The 20,636-nt window shown below is 35.9% G+C and overlaps 2 protein-coding genes across 12 annotated transcripts in view; one reads left to right on the forward strand and one right to left on the reverse strand.

The window, feature by feature from the left end:
- LOC128691846 (pentatricopeptide repeat-containing protein 1, mitochondrial) overlaps nucleotides 1–14,312 on the forward strand; it is a 32,141-nt gene extending 17,829 nt beyond the window's left edge. For 10 of the 11 annotated variants that reach the window (XM_053780773.2, XM_053780763.2, XM_053780765.2 and 7 more), the window contains exons 6-11: nucleotides 756–1,213; nucleotides 4,035–4,158; nucleotides 6,627–6,731; nucleotides 7,638–7,768; nucleotides 10,997–11,171; nucleotides 11,862–14,312. In XM_053780773.2, the coding sequence (XP_053636748.1) occupies nucleotides 756–1,213; nucleotides 4,035–4,158; nucleotides 6,627–6,731; nucleotides 7,638–7,768; nucleotides 10,997–11,171; nucleotides 11,862–12,035 (1,167 nt within the window). In that variant the 3' untranslated portion in view covers nucleotides 12,036–14,312. The remainder of the gene's footprint in view (nucleotides 1–755; nucleotides 1,214–4,034; nucleotides 4,159–6,626; nucleotides 6,732–7,637; nucleotides 7,769–10,996; nucleotides 11,172–11,861) is intronic. The other variant, XM_053780774.2, reaches the window with a different exon arrangement.
- Nucleotides 14,313–17,562: 3,250 nt separating this feature from the next.
- Nucleotides 17,563–20,636, reverse strand: part of LOC128691776 (A-kinase anchor protein 9) — a gene marked incomplete at its 5' end in the record, with an annotated part of 128,610 nt that continues 125,536 nt past the window's right edge. The window contains 1 exon segment of the transcript XR_011394112.1: nucleotides 17,563–20,187.

The raw sequence follows: 20,636 nt of genomic DNA on the forward strand, positions 1-20,636 counted from the left end.
ACATGGAGAGCGTATAAATCTGTAGGGGAAGGAAGGTGGGGTAGGGGTCGTCCTCGAAGAGGTTGGAAGGAAGGGGTAAGGGAGGTTTTGTGGGCGAGGGGCTTGGACTTCCAGCAGGAGTGTTTGATAGGAGTGAATGGAGACGAATGGTATTTGGGACCTGACAATCTGTTGGAGTGTGAGCAGGGTAATATTTAGTGAAGGGATTCAGGGAAACCGGTTATTTTTATATAGTTGGACTTGAGTCCTGGAAATGGGAAGTACAATGCCTGCACTCTAAAGGAGGAGTTCAGGATATTGGCAGTTTGGAGGGATATGTTGTATCTTTATACGTATATGCTTCTAAACTATTGTGTTCTGAGCACCTCTGCAGAAACAGTGATTATTTGTGAGTGAGGCAAAAGTGTTGAATGATGATGAAAGTATTTTCTTTTGGGGAATTTTCTTTCTTTTTGGGTCACCCTGCCTCGGTGGGAGACGACCGACTTGTTAAAAAAAAAAATATATATAAAAAAATGTAGATCTACTTTTGGAGCACTACGCATATGAACGTAGATCTGCTTGGACAGTTTAAGGGTTAATAGTAAAATAAACTTGATTTGTACCTAGAGGAAGATACAGTGATTCATAAATGTTTTTTCATCATCATCATCAAATCATCATTGTCATCATCAAATCATCATATATTATTATTATTATTATTATTATTATTATTATTATTATTATTATTATTATTATTATTATTTCTGTCACAGGTTTGGAGAAAAATGCGTGAGCTGAAGCTGTCTCCAGATATTTATTCGTACAATCTCTTAATACGCTGTATCAAGGATTGTGGTAGTGGAGATCCACAGTTAACATCAAAACTGCTGGTAGGGAATGCAGATATCTCCAATAAAGGAACGAAAGAGATAAATAAGAAGCAAAGACTTACAGAAAAAGTCCTGGTTATAGAAAATGAAAATGAAAAAGATACTTCCTTGGCAAGAAATGCAAGTAGTCCTCAATATGTGGCTGAATGTGCAGAAATAACTAGCAAAGATTCCCATAATGCTAGTGAAAATCTAAATGAGCAGATGTATACCATGGTTGAAATAGAGAGAGAAATACAAGTTAATACAAACGAGAATCTTGTATTACCCAATTTATTAGGGAAAAAATTAACAAGTGGAACTGTTGTGAGTCTAGGGCCACTGGATCAGCCACAGGACAGGTAAGAGCAGGTTGCTCACAATATTCATCATCATTTCTTATTTTTTAAACAAGGTTATGAACTTAAAGAACAAAAAAAGCACAATACCTGACTTAAACAATACACAAATAACCTGCACATAGGAGAAAGTAAACTTTGTAAATGACTTTGTAAATGGTCCAGGTTGGACCAAAATGTCACCATAAGCTCCTCTCTCCTATTTGTATATTACAAACTTAATATACACCATAGACATAGTGGAAATCTCTTACATATTTTTAACAGCATTGTACATGTCTTCCATTAAACCACAGTAAATAAATCAGGGAACGGGTGGGGGGGTTGAACCCATGGTAAGCGAGTCCTGAAACTCTCAGATCAGTGCGTTTAATCGCAGTACTCTGGTTGGGTATCACTGTTATAATGCTTCTACAACCTTAACAACTCATAGCATGGTTGTGCTTCTTTGGGAAGACTAGTCTACAATTACAATATAGTCCATTAGAATCTTGTTTGAATATAACAATGATATACAAAAGCAACAAGTAGTTAAGACACATGTACAACAATTAGATATCTAATTGTTGCATATGTGTCTTACTGAAGGCTTTTGTTTGGCTATTCTCAGCTTTTGTGCTTGGATACCTTGGAAAAGTATTGTGACACATACTGGACACTATATTTTCTTAATTTCATACTCTAGTTGATGCAACTAATCTCATAGGCTAAAGACTCTTGCCATTCTTAATGTTATATTTATATTTTATATTCTTTTTCTTACCTATAAAAATTAGCTACAGTTTATTACAGTGATCACCTTTTTCACTGTTTCTGATCATAACTATGGATGGGAGGATTCCACTTTTTTTGTTTACAGGTACTGTTATCAATACTGATATTCAATTTTTAAGCCAATGCCAATACTATGAAAACTAGCCAATAATCAGTTATGATAATTTGAATACAGTACCATCGGAATTAGCTGATACTCACTGATGCTGATAATTTTGTTTCTCTTCAGATAACATTAAAATTGTGTTAAGTAAAAGGACACAAGTGCAACTAATGTGACATTTTATTGTGGCAACGTTTCACTTTCCAGAAGCTTTGTCAAGGCTTGACAAAGCTGCTGGAAAGTGAAACGTTGCCATAATAAAATGTCACATTAGTTGCACTTGTGTCCTTTTAATTAACATATTGTTGGTAATTCTACCAATATTAATACAACATTAAAATTAGCCAATACCCCCCATACCAGTACTTGGGCACACTCCAAGTCGTAACCAAAAAATATAAACTTTTTTTTTTTTAATTTGCTAACTTAGTTGGTTGGAATAGGTAGGCAGCTTTTAACTTTTCATGAAACATACTGCCTTTAGGTAAGGGACATAAAATACCATACTTCCTCATTTTTATTTTATGGCGTATTTCATTAATAAAGTTATTCAGTTCTGGTTTCAGTATAATTCGTCAATAAAAAAAAATTGTTAAATACTTTGCCATTGTGTACAGTGGACCCCCGGTTTATGATATTATTTCATTCCAGAAGTATGTTCAGGTGCCATTACTGAACGAATTTGTTCCCATAAGGAATATTGTGAATTAGATTAGTCCATTTCAGACCCCCAAACATACACGTACAAACGCACTTACATAAATACACTTGTAATAAAGTTGGTAGAATTACCGACAATATGTAAAATAAAAGACACAAGTGCAACTAATGTGACATTTATTGTGGCAACGTTTCACTCTCCAGGAGCTTTATCAAGCCATTGCTTGATAAAGCTCCTGGAGAGCGAAACGTTGCCACAATAAATGTCACATTAGTTGCACTTGTGTCTTTTATTTTAAATACACTTACATAATTGGTCGCATTGGGAGCTGATCGTAAACCGGGGGTCCACTGTATATTTGTGTTAACATTTCACCAGTCACAATGGCAAACAGGGCAGTACTAACAGTTCTTTCTTTCTTTCAACACACCGGCCATATCCCACCGAGGCGGGGTGGCCCAAAAGGAAAAATGGAAGTTTCTCCTTTTTCATTTAGTAATATATACAGGAGAAGGGGTTACTAGCCCCTTGCTCCCGGCATTTTAGTTGCCTCTTACTACACGCATGGCTTATGGAGGAAGAATTTTGTTCCACTTCCCCATGGAGGTAAGAGGAAATAAACAAGAACAAGAACTAGAAAGAAATTAGAAGATAACCCAGAGGGGTGTGTGTATACATAAGCTTGTACATGTATGTGTAGTGTGACCTAAGTGTACGCAGAAGTAGCAAGATGTACCTGAAATCTTGCATGTTTATAAGACAGACAAAAGACACCAGCAGTCCTACCATCATGTAAAACAATTACAGGTTTTCGTTGTACACTCACTTGGCAGGACGGTAGTACCTCCCTGGGCGGTTGCTGTCTACCAACCTACTACCTAGGAGTACTAACAATTATGCTGCAGTTGTCAGCTTGTTGGTTTTCTGAACTGTTATATAACAGTTATTATCTAATGTTTTATCAGTATATGCAGCTCTTCATTAGAATTACATAAATAAGTCATTCTTTATTTTATGCCAAGGGGCTAGTAACCCCTTCTCATGTATAAATTAATAAATTTAAAAAAAGAAACTTTCATTTTTTCTTTTAAGGCCACCCAGCCTTGGTGGGATATAGCCGGCTAGTTGAAAAAAGAAAAATTGTATATCACCATTTCATGGCATTATAGGCAAGTGTATTATTAATAAAGAAATGAATTATTCATTGTATTTTGTTAGGTTTTTAAATGAGTCTTAATTTATTTGCTATATTGGTAAAATAGTAATGTTTTTGAATATTTTTTCAGATTAGCTCTTTTAGGTGGCCCCAGGGGTATACTTGAACAGATGTCACGTGACCGAGTAAAAGCAGATTTGAAGACTGCCACTCAACTTCTGGACTCTTTGCCTGCAAGCACAGAGGCTGAGGAAGTAAGTGTTGATTCCTTGTAAGAGATATAACAGATTCAAGATACAGTAGCGCCCCACTTATTCAGCAGTTAGGGCTGCTGCTGTAAAGTGAATCTTAGCCTTTTTTTCACTTTCAAATTAATATAAAAATCTGATAAGTTAGAGATAGAGCTAGGCCTAAGAAATGCATATACAGTACACACATTACTTACCTTAAAGCATTTTTGTCCTTAGCTTATAGTGAGTGGTGAATATAAGTAAGTTTATTCAGGTATACACAAATACAGTTACATAGAATTATCATACATAGCAACATATGTGTAGAGAACCTGGGATAACCCAAAAAAGTCAGACAGAGTGACTTATTTCCATTGGGGTCCTTTTACCTTATTATTATAATATAAAGGTTATAATATTTTCTTATTTTTCTATAATGAAGATAACATCTTATTATCATACTAAAATGACTATCTACTACACGAGGGTCATTAAGACTATCTACAATACGAGGGTCATTACTAAGAATAAGGTAAAATTTACACGTATGTTAGCTAAAAAAATAGAAAATCATTCCCCTCCCTTTCTGTAGCTACATTCATCATACACCTTTTGGCACTCTTCTTGAACTGGTTCATGTTATGACTGGCTTTCACATGTGCGGGTAGTCTGTTCCATTCCTTTATTGCTGTACAATAAAAGCTGTTTGAAGCCTGGCCAATGACTGTGGGTACTATAAAGTTGTGCTCTCTCCCCCTAGTACTATGATTGCTTTGGTTCCCAACCTTGACAAAATTGACAGCAAGATATTCTGGACACTGTTTGTGAGCAATTTTATAAACATGATTTAGCTTCAGTTGTTTTACTCTGTCTTCAACATTCAGCATATCCAACTGCTGTAATTCATTCTGGCCTACATGTTCTCTTGGTCCCAGCCCCAGGATGAATCTTACGATTTTGTTCTGGGTGATTTGCAGTCTATCTTTCAGTTTTTTTGTCAAGGCAGAGCACCATGAAGAGCAAGCGTAATCCATATGGCATTGTATAAGGGCTAGACATAGGGTCCTGCGAGCCTCAGTAGGTAGACACTATGCTTGTCTATACAGGAACTTCAGTCTGGCATTCGCTTTCTTTACTACACTGTTCCCTATCAGTTCTGACATGCATGGGTCAAAGGGGATTCCCAGATTATTTTACTGATGAAACCAAAATGATGGGCTCCCCATTACACTGAACATTAAAATTATTTACCCTTCTCAGTTTATGTTTCGTGCTAAAGAGAATGGCTTCAGTTTTCCCGAGGTGTAATGATAGTTTGTTATCTACTAACCATTTATTGTAGGAAGTCTGAATAAATGAAGAATGGGTATAATTGAAAACCAGTGCATTAGCAAAACTCCATAGAGTGAGGCACTGTAGAGTGGGACCTTCCTGTATAGGTAAGTGCAAATAGGAAGCGCGCCTGTCTCATGCTCAGCAGATGGAGGATTGATCCTCCACCACGTCTTGTGCTGAATAACCCACATGGATTTAGCACTCATCATGAATTAAACAAGCCGACTCAAGAAGTATTCTGAAAATGTGGTCCAATCTATGACCAGGCTTCCTGGTTGGTGGTCTGATCAGACAGCCTTTTGGTGTTGGTAACCTCACAAATAGGTACCACAGCTCAATTAATCAAAGATATCATGGGGAAACCTATCAGTTTCCCTCTTCAGTGCAAGAAAGTTGGGAGTCTTTGGTAATTATCCTTACTGGTATCTATGATTGAGATGTTGTTGAAAACCCATGAGCCTTTGATTATTACATTTTGCATTATGAATATCCTTAACTTTTACACAGGCCTCTAGTAGATTTTCACAATTAAGCAGGCTCTGTTTGTTTAACATACAGTATATCTTTTTTCAGTAGGTATATTATTCCTAATCACTTAATTTTTTAATCTTCCATCGGTTTCCTTCACAAACACCATACTAGTGAATTGTGTATATCTGTATAGTGTGATAAATTAGACACACGTGAAACACTTAGCACATGTGTCTAATCTACATCTGTATGGTGTGTCATTCTTGTTTAAAAGTCAGCTCATTACATGAAATGAAATGTGTGGAATGTGAAAAACTAGACTTTGAATAATTATACTTGTTTTACCAGTGATTTACCGGTTTGTAATTGTTAGTATTACAATCAGAGCTCCACGCTAAACCCACAAGGGTCATACAGCACTGCACCGGTATGCAATACGATAGTGAATTGGTCATAGCAGTGTAAATTTGATAGGGTAAATTTGATATTAGAAATGAAATATGATTAAAGCTATGAATAACCAAATGGTTAGTGATTTGTAAATAAAATTAAAAAAAAAAATTAATTACCCAGCTCTTTATTCTAAAACTACACACTTGTTACAGTAGAAAAAATTGCTTTTATGAGAGCTGTTATCTTTACATTCATTGTTTTATATTTATACATTAAATCTTGTTTTTGTTAAGGCGCTGCTCAGATCCATGAAAGATATTGGCCTCACTCCAGATACACAGTTTTGCAACATGCTTATTCGTAAACGCAACTTTCGGAAAGATGGAGAGGCTGCAAAGGTATGTCAGTCCTGATGGTGCATGAATTTCCATTGCAAACTAGTGTACACTTAATGTATTACTGCATGCAATTTATATTAATTACATACATGCAATGCTTTATTTTGCCAGGAGAAAAAAAAAGGACAAAAGTGCAGGAATTTGAAGAATAAGAGAAGTTATAGGTTAAAAGTGTGGATTGCTTTCCTGTTACTTAGTAATATTTTTAATTCTTATATAACCTATCTGCTATATAATCAATGAGACACTTGTGTAATATTTGAGTATCCTCATTGATCAGCTTGTCAGTTTTCTAAACCATTTATTCACAACTTTTCTACTACATATTTAAAAAAAATTACAAGTGCTGTGTACTACATACAAAATATGCTTGGAATGAAGTATGTAATTACCTACTTTGTGATAATCCAGTATTTTTTTTAATAATAACACTTCAACCTTTTCTCACTGAGGCAGGGTGACCCGAAAAAGAAAAAAAACACTTTCATCATCATTAATTCCATCACTGTGCCTATTTTGGGATTAGCTATTTATTGTTATAGGAGCAGAGCTGTGCTTGGGAATTTTGGGTCGTTGAATTTGGACGCTCTCGCACTTCTGGAAGACAACCTTTGAATGAATGATGATAAATATATTTCCTTATTTGGGTTGTTCTACATTAATGGGAGATGACTGATGTGGTAATTTCTTTTTTGAATTTCCAGTGATTGTAGCACTTGTGCATTTCTTGTACTACAGTCTATTATTCTATCACTCTGTATAGAAGTACTTTCTAGTACTTTTGAGAATGTTTATATTAATATTATCCTTTAGAAATAACAACTAATAATGTAAGACTTAATATTTGTTTACATATTTATGAGTACAGTACAGCTGACAAATTCTGTTGATGAATTTTAATTTCAGGATGTTCTTGAAATAATGCAGGACTACCACTTACTTCCTGACATCATTACTTTTGGTTGTCTAGCATTGGGTTGTCGGCACCTTCAGAATGCACTTGACCTGCTACGGGATATGGATGCAGCTAAATTTAGGTAAGTATTTGACTGGACCTATGAAGATTCTGTTTTGTATCTGTCTGTGGACATTATCTCCAAGCACAACCTATTTTCTACTTTTTTCACCATATGTGTTAAAATGCACGAACAAAATTTTGATGTACACTTGCACTGCCAGACATAAACCATTCGTTTGACCTTATTTCGTTAATTTTGGGTAATTATACAAAAATGTAGGTTATTATACATAACCTAACCTAACCAAATACAGTGGACCCCCGGTTTACGATATTATTTCATTCCAGAAGTATGTTCAGGTGCCAGTACTGAACGAATTTGTTCCCATAAGGAATATTGTGAATTAGATTAGTCCATTTCAGACCCCCAAACATACACGTACAAATGCACTTATATAAATACACTTACATAATTGGTCGCATTGGGAGCTGATCGTAAAGCGGGGGTCCACTGTATAACAAAAAAATTTAATGAAATTTCAAGTGGGCAGCAATGCACAAAATGCAAGTTGTGTGAATCTGGATACCTCAGTTAGCACACAAGAACTGAAATTTTATCACATGTATTGCATTCAAACTTCAAAAATATAATGTCTAGATTTATGGAATGAAGACTGTCAATTTTAGTTTTGGCTTATCTTATTTCAGGTACTCTTGAATATGTTTATAGGTGGCCGGGGAAGATGATTATTACTATTACATTCATTGGGAAAATTGCAAAACCTGTAGGGGTGTTACAGCTCCTGGGAGAATGTAAGGCCTTTAGGCTTTACTCCAGGAATTGGAGCATTGGTCCAGTTCCTTAGATCAAGTGTGAGGATAAGTCATTCCCTGTTGGGTATATTTTCACAGAGTAAATAGCATAATTCACCAGTTCCTAAAAATAACTCAGCAAGTAAGTGTGGATGTTAAAAAAAAGTTAACCAAATGTACCAGAAATCCTCAAGTGCACTTTTGCTTCCTCTGTATGGACAAAAAATTATTCATTTTTACACCTTCCTAGAATCAAATCTCATTACCTTCTGCCTCTCTCATTCACCAGGCGTTGTATGACCGTTACAAGTTTAGTGCTTTTTGGTGAATATTGTATTAATGTTATATGACTCTTATGAGTTTATTGCTTCCCAGTGAATCTTGTATTAATAATAATAAAATAATAATAATAATGAGTGAAAAGTAGTTTTTAGGGTCTAACATGCTGTTGAAATGTAAGAAATGTAACATTTTTTTTTACCCCTTTGACTGTCATGTAGAACTGTGTCATTGATACCAGGGTCCATCACGTAGATCTGCATCACGAGCTCAGTTTCCTCAGATAGGCTGTGATTGGTAAATTTTACCCTAGATACGAGAGAATGGATCTGTGTGGTGAGTGTGTACAGTATAAAAAAATCCTGCTTCATGCGGTGCATAGTGGAAAATACAAAACTCTGACCTTGTATTTGGTCTAAAATGCCAAATTTGAGGGATTTTATGGTATGGTTTTTGTGGTTTTATTGACAGTTTCTTGGTATCATTTGGTAGAATGGAAGACATTCTACTGAAATATTCAATTTACACCCTAGTCTGTTTTATAGGTTTTTACAAGGTCTGATTCAATTATTGGGACACTGTAAACCATGACAATCATTCCTGGTTACATTGTGTTATCCGAGAAATAGGGTAGTGAAGGCAAGTGTATTGTAGGAGAGGCTTAGGGACATGATTATTGTACAGAGGAAAGTTGTTTTAGTGTCTACAGTATTTATTTGAGACTTTGTTAATTTTCTGTAAAATTGGCCAAATTATCAAACTGTGTTTTTTATAGAGTAGTTTTGATAGTTGAATGGGTGGTTTCTTGAATGCAGTCAAAAGAACTGAATGCATACTAGTAAAATAGCTAAGAATTTGGTAAAATTGAGCAGTGTAATTGGCTTAAAACAGGACTCAAGGTCAGCAAAATTGCCAGTGTGTAAAATGCATCCTGAGCTCTAACCTTTCACCTGCAAAGTCTAAGTTGTCCATAAAATTTTGTGTTTTCGTTTTTCTGCTTTTTGTAATTCCTTTTAGTGTTTAACACTACGTACATTAATTTCTTATATTAGATGTGTTTAATGGTGTTTTAGCACTTTAAACATGGGGAAATGCTTGCCCTGACTTTGCTTCACTTAGAATACAGTGGACCCCCGCATAACGATCACCTCCGAATGCGACCAATTATGTAAGTGTATTTATGTAAGTGTGTTTGTACGTGTATGTTTGGGGGTCTGAAATGGACTAATCTACTTCACAATATTCCTTATGGGAACAAATTCGGTCAGTACTGGCACCTGAACATACTTCTGGAGTGAAAAAATATCGTTAACCGGGGGTCCACTGTATATGTACACGTAATTGTTTTTATTTTATTTTTTCTTACTAATTTGGTCCTCGGATGCTATGTGCAAGGAATACTTATAATATTACAATTGCTTCAGAGTATAATACTCCTTAAAATATGGAAATAAATCTCTGTTTGACCTTACTAGGTTATCCTGGGTTAAATACAATGTGCTTTGTGGTCAAATTCGACTGTTAGTACCGTGAAACTCTAATAAATTTGGAATGAATAAGTCATCTTTGGGCCACTTCCACACCCTGTTTGTTGGTAGCTAGTTGGAGGAACAATAGCTCCTGGTTTCATTGTTTACTTATGCTAGTGAGGCATATTAGTAAGTAGTACATCAGTGGGTCATCACCTGTTTAGTTAACCATGATGCACTGTGGCTCTTCCTGGCCCTAGATTTTTTCAGATGTATGCATAGATTGTAGAAGGCCAGCGTTGTGCTAAGGTCAAAAATATTGGCAGGTGGCAGATTTGAGGGTATGAAAATTTGTGCATATTAGCACATCAGACGTGTAGACAGCACTTGCATACTAGTATGTCAGGTACGGTTTAAGGGGTTTACAAAAATACTGCATATGTTGGCTCTGTTTTTTTGCTAGCTCAAATTTCATATGGTATGAGATTCTCCATTCATTGGTAGTACATAATTATTATCATCAAAACTAAGCACTAAACCCACAAGGGTCATACAGCACTGATAAGTAGTAATTAAATTTTGTTTGTTAAAAATTTTAATGTGATTAGTGAGGGGGGAAAAAGCTGTTTTCATATTACATTTTATTTAATTTTTCACAAGCAAATCTGTGCACATTTTAAAAATAATCAGTACTAATTATAAATAATGGAAAAGCAATGTTACTTTATATATACCTTATTCCTCAGACCTAATCTGGAGATTATGACAATTCTAATAAAGAATGGTTTAACGAAGAAAAATTATTTCTACACGTTTGAAATGCTGAAGGAAATGAACCACAGAAACATTGATCCAGATGATAATCTCCTCAAACTTCTTGAAATAGCAAGGACAAACGCTCGCAATTTTATCCTAAAAATCGTAAGTAGTAATGCACTCATTTTTGTAATACCTTGTTAAGTGCGAATGGTATTCCTTGTTATTTGACCACTGTGGAACTTGATATAGGCCAATTATTATTATAATCAAAAAGAAGTTGATATAGGCCAAAAGTTTTCAAAATGTTGGTTAGTCAGATAGTAATGTTAATATATAGTTGAACTCTTGAATTCATGTATGGTAGATCAGAGAGGATGTGCTGTTGGAGTGTGAACAAGGTAACATGAAGGGATTGAGAGAAATCGGTTAGCTGAACTTGAGCCCTGGGGGTGGGAAGGGGAGTGCATGGACTGGAGGGAAGGGGGTTATACCTTTGATGTACCTTTGAAGAATTTCGAGTTTCTCTACTCTGAGCCTGGCCATGGGCCAGGCTCATTGCAAATCAGAGGGTTATGTGAATTGTGACATCATCACACTTCTAGCAAGACAGTGATTCAATGAATGATGGTAATGTGTTAACTTTTTTTTTTTAGGGGTCACCCTACCTTGGTAAGAGATGCATAGATCATAAACTGTGAAATTTGTATGATTTTTCTCATTGCTGTATTTAGAAGGAAAATACTGAACTGTAAAGGTAAGGGTATTTTGTATATTGTATTAATCACTCATAACAATACATGTCATTAATTGTTTGCAATACTTTATAAAAAAATTATATATTTTGTATTGCAGGAAAATGAAAATGCTGATGAGAAATACAGTAGACAGAAGGTTGAAGAAGTCAGGTTGTATCTTTTAGAGTACAAAAATTGGCTTAAAAAATCAAAGGTACAGCTTCCAGATCATCCTTGGGCACAGTATAAGTTTACAACTCCTAACCATGAGAGCACAGTTGCTTCATCTTAATAATGTTATGCTCTTCCATAAATTCAGCAAACTTGATTTTTTATCTCATTGCCAAGTAGCAAAATCCAAGAGTATTTTTCAGTTGTTTAATATTATAACATGAATAAAAACATTTCATTTGCTGTATTAATGATGACCCTTGTGGGTTTAGTGCTTAGTTTTTATCCTAATAATAATACTGTCTTTTGTGGCTAGTGTTATTGTTTTCACAATTTGATCTCAGGCTAAATTATAGTGAATTTTGCAGTAGTATGTCAGTACTAATCATTGTCAAGGACAGTAACCATCTCTCCTAGGAGAATGCTACCTTATGCACAAAGAAAAAGGTTGAGATGTTGGAAGTACATTTAAAGCTTATCAAGCCCATGTTTGAATATTATTATTATTATTATAATCAAAAAGAAGCGCTAAGCCACAAGGGCTATACAGCCCATGTTTGAATAGAAAGCCAAATGAAACAGAAATGTAGTTTTTTTTTTTTTTTTAAGCATTATTAAAATGAAAATTAACAATTATATGTAAGAAGGCAAGTACAGTAGGACCCCCGTATGCGCAGGGGGATACATTCCAAGGACCTGCCATGGATACCAAAACCGTGGACAGTAGCAAAACCTATATACAAGTCCAATACGTTCCTATTATAAAGTTTAATTGATAAATTATGTACAATAAGTGGAGAATTAGCACTTTTTCACTGATGGGAAGCACTTCACGACTTCTCTTAGGCTTTGAAGAACTGCCAGCTTCTCTACTTTTGCCCTTGTGGACCATTATTATGCAAAATTAAGAGGTATTTTTGGGCCACAGTAAACCATGGGTAACTGAAACCACAGATACTGAATCAGTGGATGCAAGGGTTCTTCTGTACATTATGAATTAATTGAAAAAAATATTTATTTTAATAATGAAGGTTTAATAATGTTTATGTAGAGTAAGTGATGTGTCAGTGTTTTTTTATGTACAGCTTTTAGTGTGTAATTATATTTTCATGATGTAATTAATGTCTTAATTTCATGTTTCATTAAATTTCCATTATGACTTTTTTTTTAACACCCTGGCCATCTCTCACCAAAGTAAGATGACCTGAAAATAAAACACTTTCACTATCATTCACTCCATCACTATTGCCAAATTGCAAATATCCCCACTCCTCCAGAGTGCAGGCACTGTACTTACCTCTTTCTCCAGTGTTTTAGGGAGAGGCTTGGCCCCATGATATATGCATCCCATACCTGTCTCTTTTGTTATTATTATTCACTGTATATTATTATTATTATTATAATCAAAAAGAAGCGCTAAGCCACAAGGGCTATATTCACTGTATAGCCCTTGTGGATTAGCACTTCTTTTTGACTATAATAATATTATTATTATTATTATTATTATTATAATCAAAAAAGTGCTAAACCAACTCTGTGTTTATCATTATATTTTGTATCATTTCTTCACCCCATATCATCTCTTGGATATCAGCAGTAGCACCAAGAGGTATAATAGTTACAGTGAAGACATTATAAAGTTTAAAGAGGAAATTTTGCCTATTTTGAAGAAACTTGAGGTGATAGACATGCTATCCTCCAGTGAATCCAAGATCATTTCATAGTCCAGTAGTAGTGAGAGACGGGACTGACCTGCTTTAAACGCATACTGCCCTTAGTGATCTTGCCTCTTGAAACCCTTTCAAAGATTTTTATGTGGGACATTAATGCTATCAGTCTATAATTCTTTGCTACTACCGTCCATCTTTTGCAGGGATATGTATACCCAATTCAAACTGTTTTCCAGTTTTGTCTAAGAGCTTGTAGGATTCTGGTTAGAGTAAAGAAGTTATTTTCAATTAAACTATAGTTGGGTTCTTAATCGACTTCTTCTAACCACTCATGTTTGGGAAACTGTTCTTGCATTACTGTGTATTGGCCATTCAATATTCACAGCTTTTATGTAGGGAGGTGTTTGGCACATTTATGCTTACTCGTACTGTTGATTAGAGAACACAGGATTTATTTTCATTCTGCTTTTCAGCACCTGGGTGCTCTCACTTTGCCTACTTTCCTTTCTGGAAGCTCTACTTTTAGTGAACACACATGCTAACTTTTTGACACCGACTCATGCCACCATTAACTTTCCTTGTTAATTTATTGCACCACTTCCTTTGCCAGTAGCTCCCCTCAGCCTTGTGACCATTTATGATGTGTATGGGTTGAGCACATTTTGTTAATATACTGTGATAATAATTGGCAAGGATGCTACCTCAGAGAATATAAGAGCATATTAATATATTTGAGGGGGAAGTGTTAAACTTGTAATGGTCATACAGCACCTGGGAGAATAGGAGGCAATAAAGTTCAGTCCAAGAAATGGGATAGGTCCATTCCTTGCATCAGGAGCCCCTCATCAGCATCAGAGAACCTTCCCTTGAGAGGATATAGGAGCATAGACTTGCATTTAGGCATACACTTTCACTTTAAAAAAGTATTCTGTTTGCAAAACTCAAATAACCTAAGCTAAAAGAAACTGGAAACCACAAATTTTTCTTGGTTACATTGTTATATGTGAGAACATGTAAGGACCAGTAACCTTTAGTGTTATTATTGACTGTAGGTTAATGATAACTTAGTATCTTCATAAAAATTTATTTATAACATTTTTAAATAAAGAATATTGTAAAATATTACCTTTCCCTATTGTGGCCCCTCAAGGAAGGTTCCTTGATGTTGGTGAGGGGCTCTTGATCTAGGAAATTGGATCTGTACTCCAGTTCCCTGAATTAACCCTAAATACCTTCCACATCCCTTCTCCACAGGCGCTGTATAATCCTACGGGTTTAGCGCTTCTCCTTGATTATTTTTTTTTTAAATAAAATCCCTATTGTGGCATTTAATGTGATCTGGGTTGCATTAAATACAGTGGACAATAATTCACATGGGTTACATGCCATGCTGAAAACTGCGCTGCCAATGATTTCTGCAACTTGTGGAGTGAATTTACTATCACAATTCTTTGAAAAATAACTTTTTTTTTTTTTTTTTTTTTACCTAATTTTGTCAATGATGCTCTGTAAAATACCTAAACTCTAGTGAGGGCCAGACAGTTAATTACCTTCAAGTTTGGGTTGATGTTATGTTGAAAGTTGAAAATCTTATGATGTTGCAGTCATCAGTTGACTGTTGCAATGGAGTCCTCAGGTACTCCATCATATGGTGTTTGTTTTATCCAGCAGAAGATAAAGCCAGAGTGACTGCTTCAGAACATGCTTTACAACAATGCTTTTAAGATGAATCGTTATCCTTTTCAATGAACAGGTCTGCAAGTTGACATTCAGTTTGCAGCAACTTGTGTATCTCTTTCAGAATCAGCATTGGTTGTTCAGGCTCGGATTCTTATTCTCATCATTCTTTCAGCATCTGGGAATTTAATTTTTTCAACATTTACTAATCCTCTTCCTCCAAGAGTTCACTGATGTCATCAGGCTGTATATCTTCAATTTCCTGAAATTACTTTCCAGTGATCAAAAACCTGTAAAATAATTTGTCACACTAGGCTTTATTTTTCTCCAGCCGGCATTTATTGTTGATGTTGGTACGTGATCCCATGCTTTTTTGACACAGGGGAGTGCATCTGCATTGTTAAATTTGTGCCAAAACTCTGGCATTTCACCGTTCTCATCATTTACTGCCACTAGTTTCTGTAACAGTGTGTAGTGGCACTAAATATCTTAACTTCTTGATCCAGTGGTTTTACAAGATTGTCATATTTGGTGGAAAAAGAATCGTGACACCTGTCTCCACATACTCCAGGAGTTGAGGCTGACTGAAATTATCAAGGATGAGAAGAACCTTGAATGCAAGATTTTTCAGAGACAAGTACATCCCCTCTTCAGGAATAAAGTGATGCTTGAACCACTCGGTGGAGGCCTTAGTCACCCATGCTGTGGCATTGGACTTCCAAATAACAGCATTCTGCTTTTGCTTTTCTTTTTAAAGGATGGGGATTCTTGGAGCTAAACTAGAATGGGCTTACATTTAAAGCCTCCTAATGCACTGCCACAGAGGCAAGCTGAAATGGTCTTTTGCAACTTTGAATCTAGGAGCAATTCTAGATGGCATCTTCTGGAACAAACCTGTCTCATCAGCATTAAATACCTGCTTGTCTGATAACTTTTCTGTGGCACCATGATCAACAGAGGCACTCTTTCTACTGAACTTTATATTATACAACCTACTGAGCACTCTCAACCAGTTACCCCTCAAGGAAGGTTCCTTGATGTTGGTGAGGGGCTCTTGATTTAGGGAATTGGATCTGTTCTCCAGTTCCCCGAATTAAGCCTGAATGCCTTCCACATCCCCCCCCCCCCCAGGCGCTGTATAATCCTCTGGGTTTAGCGCTTCCCCTTGATTATAATAATAATAATCTCAACCAGTTAAACTGTCCACAACTAAATATACACACTTTTTGGGCTGTCCTTCCTCCTCACACACTTTTTCCCTAATAGGGCCATCAAGTAGAACACCTTTGTTTTTCAGTCCATGTATCTAGTAAACTTTGTTTTATTTAGCTGTAATGACCTATCCCTCATTCTTTTCACTGTCACACTGAGGATTACTTATTATACAAGACTTTATCTTAAACTCATTGTCTTGAATTGAATAAATCATTGATTCTCTTAAGACCAAACACGTATGCCGTCTCCATGACACATGTACCACCCTTCAGTATCTCATTCCATTTTTGAAATAAGCAGTTTCACACTTAAATTTTCTTCCTTGCTTCACCAGCATTTCCTGCAATTTGTCTGTATGCCACGATAAATATCTGGAGATGAGAGGGGGGTGATGAAAAGAAGAAAAAACTGAGCAATGTGCATTGAGGGGGAAAATTGAATGGTACCCTTCTAAATATACTGACCCACATGGGAGGCTGCTAAAAGAATGAAGCAATGGAGTTAGTTGCCTAATGGGTAGTGGGGGGTTCTTCCTGCCTGTTGCAGCTCTCCTTAATGGAAATGTGCACCACCATGGAAATGAATTCCATTCTGGAATGCCTTATTATTGGAGATGAAAAACAAAAAGTAAATCACAGAATATTGAAAATGTGAGCTATGATCATGCAATTTATAGGCATCTTCTGTATATAAAGTCCCATATATAAAAAGTACTTATTGAATTACAGACTAGTGATGCAGATGTAAGTTAATAAAATTTGACCTTTAATAAAATTTCACAAGGAAAAAATCCGTGTATCCCTCCAGTGTAATGAAGTGGAAGCTCTAGAAAACACATTCTCGTTATCTTTGCAGCAGTAAGTGATTCATGGGTTTAGTTTATCTTTAGAATATACTGTATCTCTGCTTTTTAATATAATTAAAGGAAAATATCTCATGACTTGAAACAATGGCAACTATGCAGTGTCATCTAAACAATATATGTGCAGTATTCAATAGACCTCTTTTTTTCTTCCCACTAATATTTATATTACATTATTAATAAATAATCTATATGGGATTAGTAGTTTTCTAAGGAAATAATAATATTTTTCTGAAATTTATTTTAGTTTACATATAACTTCCATAAAATCTGGCATTTATGATTTAACAATGAGTATTCAAATCTGGATAAAGTGTAGTAGCTGCATATTTAATTTTTATCAGATCCTTCATAAAATACAAAGAATTACCACTAGCACAGCAAAACTCCAAAATAAATTTAACTTCTACTAGAAAACTAAAAGAAAGAATAATTTTAATAAGAAGTATTTTTTGTTTACAGTGTTTCACTTGGGACAAGCACTGTTCACGAGTGTCACAATAGATGGAAGGAAACCAGAGAAAGATATCAGTAACTAATGGGAGAAAGGTGGGCTAGAGAGTACAAGTAATGGGAAAGAAGTTGAAGCATATGAAGTAGATTTATGAATGCAGTGCTGGAGTGCACAGCAGACATGTAGTTGCAGGAGGGTTGGCACAGGCTGAATGAGGGAATGATGTAAAAATAGTAGCAAGGGAGAAAAACTTAACATAAAAGAGGTCTTACAATTTACAAATGATATGCAGAAGGCAGAGTATATGGAGAGAAGTTAAGAATGGTGAGGGAGTGCAAAATAAGAGCAGAGGGATGAGTAAGTCTTCATTTGCAAATTTTGATGAGAATAATATAAAAGTTTTGGAGAGCAATTTATTTAATAAATTGAGGAAGCCTATGGGACACATGGATTTGGCAGTTGAAAATGAAAGAGGATACACAAGAGAGGTGGCAGTACTGTAAAGATGCTCTTTAAATGTTGATGACAAGAATAAAATAATTTCATGCATTAGGCAGGAATGAGTAATATCTCATGGAGTAAAGGACAGCCAGACAAGGATGTGGGAGAAGTGCATAAAGCAGTGGATAAAATAAAAGAGTACAGCAGATGGGATGTTGAAAGCAGATGGGATATAGTTTTGGAGTGATCAATGTACTGATTCAATGTGTGTGTGAAGGTAAGTAAGGGAACTAAGGCTTGACAGTGTATGCATAATTCTTTTGAATATGAGGAAAAGGGGACAAGAATGTAGGCATTATACGGAAATATGCTTACTGAGTATACTTGGTAGAGAATATGACAGAATTATTGAAGAAGCTTAACTTAAGAAAATACAACTGAAGAAAAAAGAAGAAATTTAAGAAGGGTAGGAGATGTACAAACCAAGTACAGTGGACCCTCGGTTTACGATCAGCTCCCAATGCGACCAATTATGTAAGTGTATTTATGTAAGCGTGTTTGTACGTGTATGTTTGGGGGTCTGAAATGGACTAATTTAATTCACAATACTCCTTATGGGAACAAATTCGTTCAGTAATGGCACCTGAACATACTTCTGGAATGAAATAATATCGTAAACCGGGGGTTCACTGTACTCTTATCTAATACTTAAATAAGAATATGGAACTGTTTGTCATATTCTGGGATTTAAGAAAGGCATATGATAGGGTAGGAAGGGAAGCAACGTGGTTGATGTTGTAAATGTACAGAATAGGTTATTAAGAGCAGTAAAGAGTTATATGCAAAGAGTAAGGCTCAAATTAGAATATGCAGGAGAGAAAAACTTTCCAGTAAAAATAGGCCTTATACAGGAATATGTGATGCCACCATAGTTGTTTAATATATTTAGAGATGTGGTTTTAAAAGAAGTGAATGCTATAGTGTTGAGAAGAGGTATGGGATTATATGATAACAAATATGAGGAAGTGGAAGTTGACACAGTTGCTCTTTTCCAATGACACAAACTTTTGGAATTTTTGAAAAGAACTTGCTAACGGTGAGTTTGGGAGGATTTGTAAAAGGAAATTAAAGGTGAATGGAACAAAGCAGAATGACTTGGAGAGCGTATAAATCTATTAGAGAAGGAAGGTGGGGTAGGGGTCATCCCCGAAAAGGTTGGAGGGAGGGGGTAAAGGAGGTTTTGTGGGAGAGGGGTTTGGACTTCCAACAAGTGTGCATGAGCGTGTTAGATGGGAGTGAATTGAGATAAATGGTTTTTGGGACCTGATGAGCTGTTGGAGTGTGAGCAGGGTAATATTTTGTGAAGAGATTCAGGGAAACCAGATAGCTGGACATTAGTCCTGGAAATGGGAAGTATAATGCCTGCATTTTAAAGGAGGGGTTTAGGATATTGGCAATTTGGAGGGACATCTAAACTGCCGTATCTGAGCGCCTCTGCAAAGACAGTGATTATATATGAGTGATGGTGAAGGTGTTGGGTCACCCTGCCTAGGTGGGAAATGGCCGATGTGTTAAAAAAAAAAAAAGAAAAAAAAGGTGATAAGAGTAACAAATAGCATGGGTAATAAAACCTGGATACGAGACTGGAGTGAGCATGGAGGAAAGGAACGTACTGAGACATTTGGTTATGAACATGTCAGCAAATGGGTTTATCAAAGATGAAGTGAATCATAGAACAGATGAGGGGGGAAAAAAAGTAGCTAGTGTGTTGAGGTATCTGTGGTAAGGAAAGCTCTTTATGACCCTTTTCTGTTTAGTGTTTAGTTTGATTATATTATTACTGTGGTGGTAAGAAAAGCTTACCTATGGAGGTAAAATGGGGACTGTGCCAAAGTATAGTAGTTTTTTTTCTTTTTTATTTCAACGAACCGGCCGGCCACCGAGGCAGGGTGACCTAAAAAGAAAAACAAAAGTTTTTCTTTTTAAATTTAGTGGTATTATAGTAGTACCAACATTTTTATATGGGTGTGAGGCACATGCTTTAAACACTGCAGTGAGGAGGAAGCTAGAGGATTTCAGAGGGGTAAGGATGTTTTTTTTGGAGTGGTATGATAGAGCAGCATAGTATGACCATGAGAGTGTATAAATCTGGGGGTGTAAGTCATTCCATGAAGCGATAGAGGGAGGATGTAAAAGTGGTTTTGAATGCCATTGGCTTCAGCATCTAACATATTTGTGTGCAGAGATTAGTTTTGAGTAAATAGAGACAAGTAGTTTTTATGGCTTGACATGCTGCGAGTGTGTGAGCAAAGTAACATTTACAAAGGGTTTCAGGAACACTTAACCGGTTAGCTGGACCCGAATCCTGGAGGTGGGAAGTACAGTGCCTGTACTCTGAAGGAT

Source organism: Cherax quadricarinatus, chromosome 75 (assembly GCF_038502225.1).
Source record: "Cherax quadricarinatus isolate ZL_2023a chromosome 75, ASM3850222v1, whole genome shotgun sequence".
Taxonomy (NCBI): Eukaryota; Metazoa; Arthropoda; class Malacostraca; order Decapoda; family Parastacidae; genus Cherax; species Cherax quadricarinatus.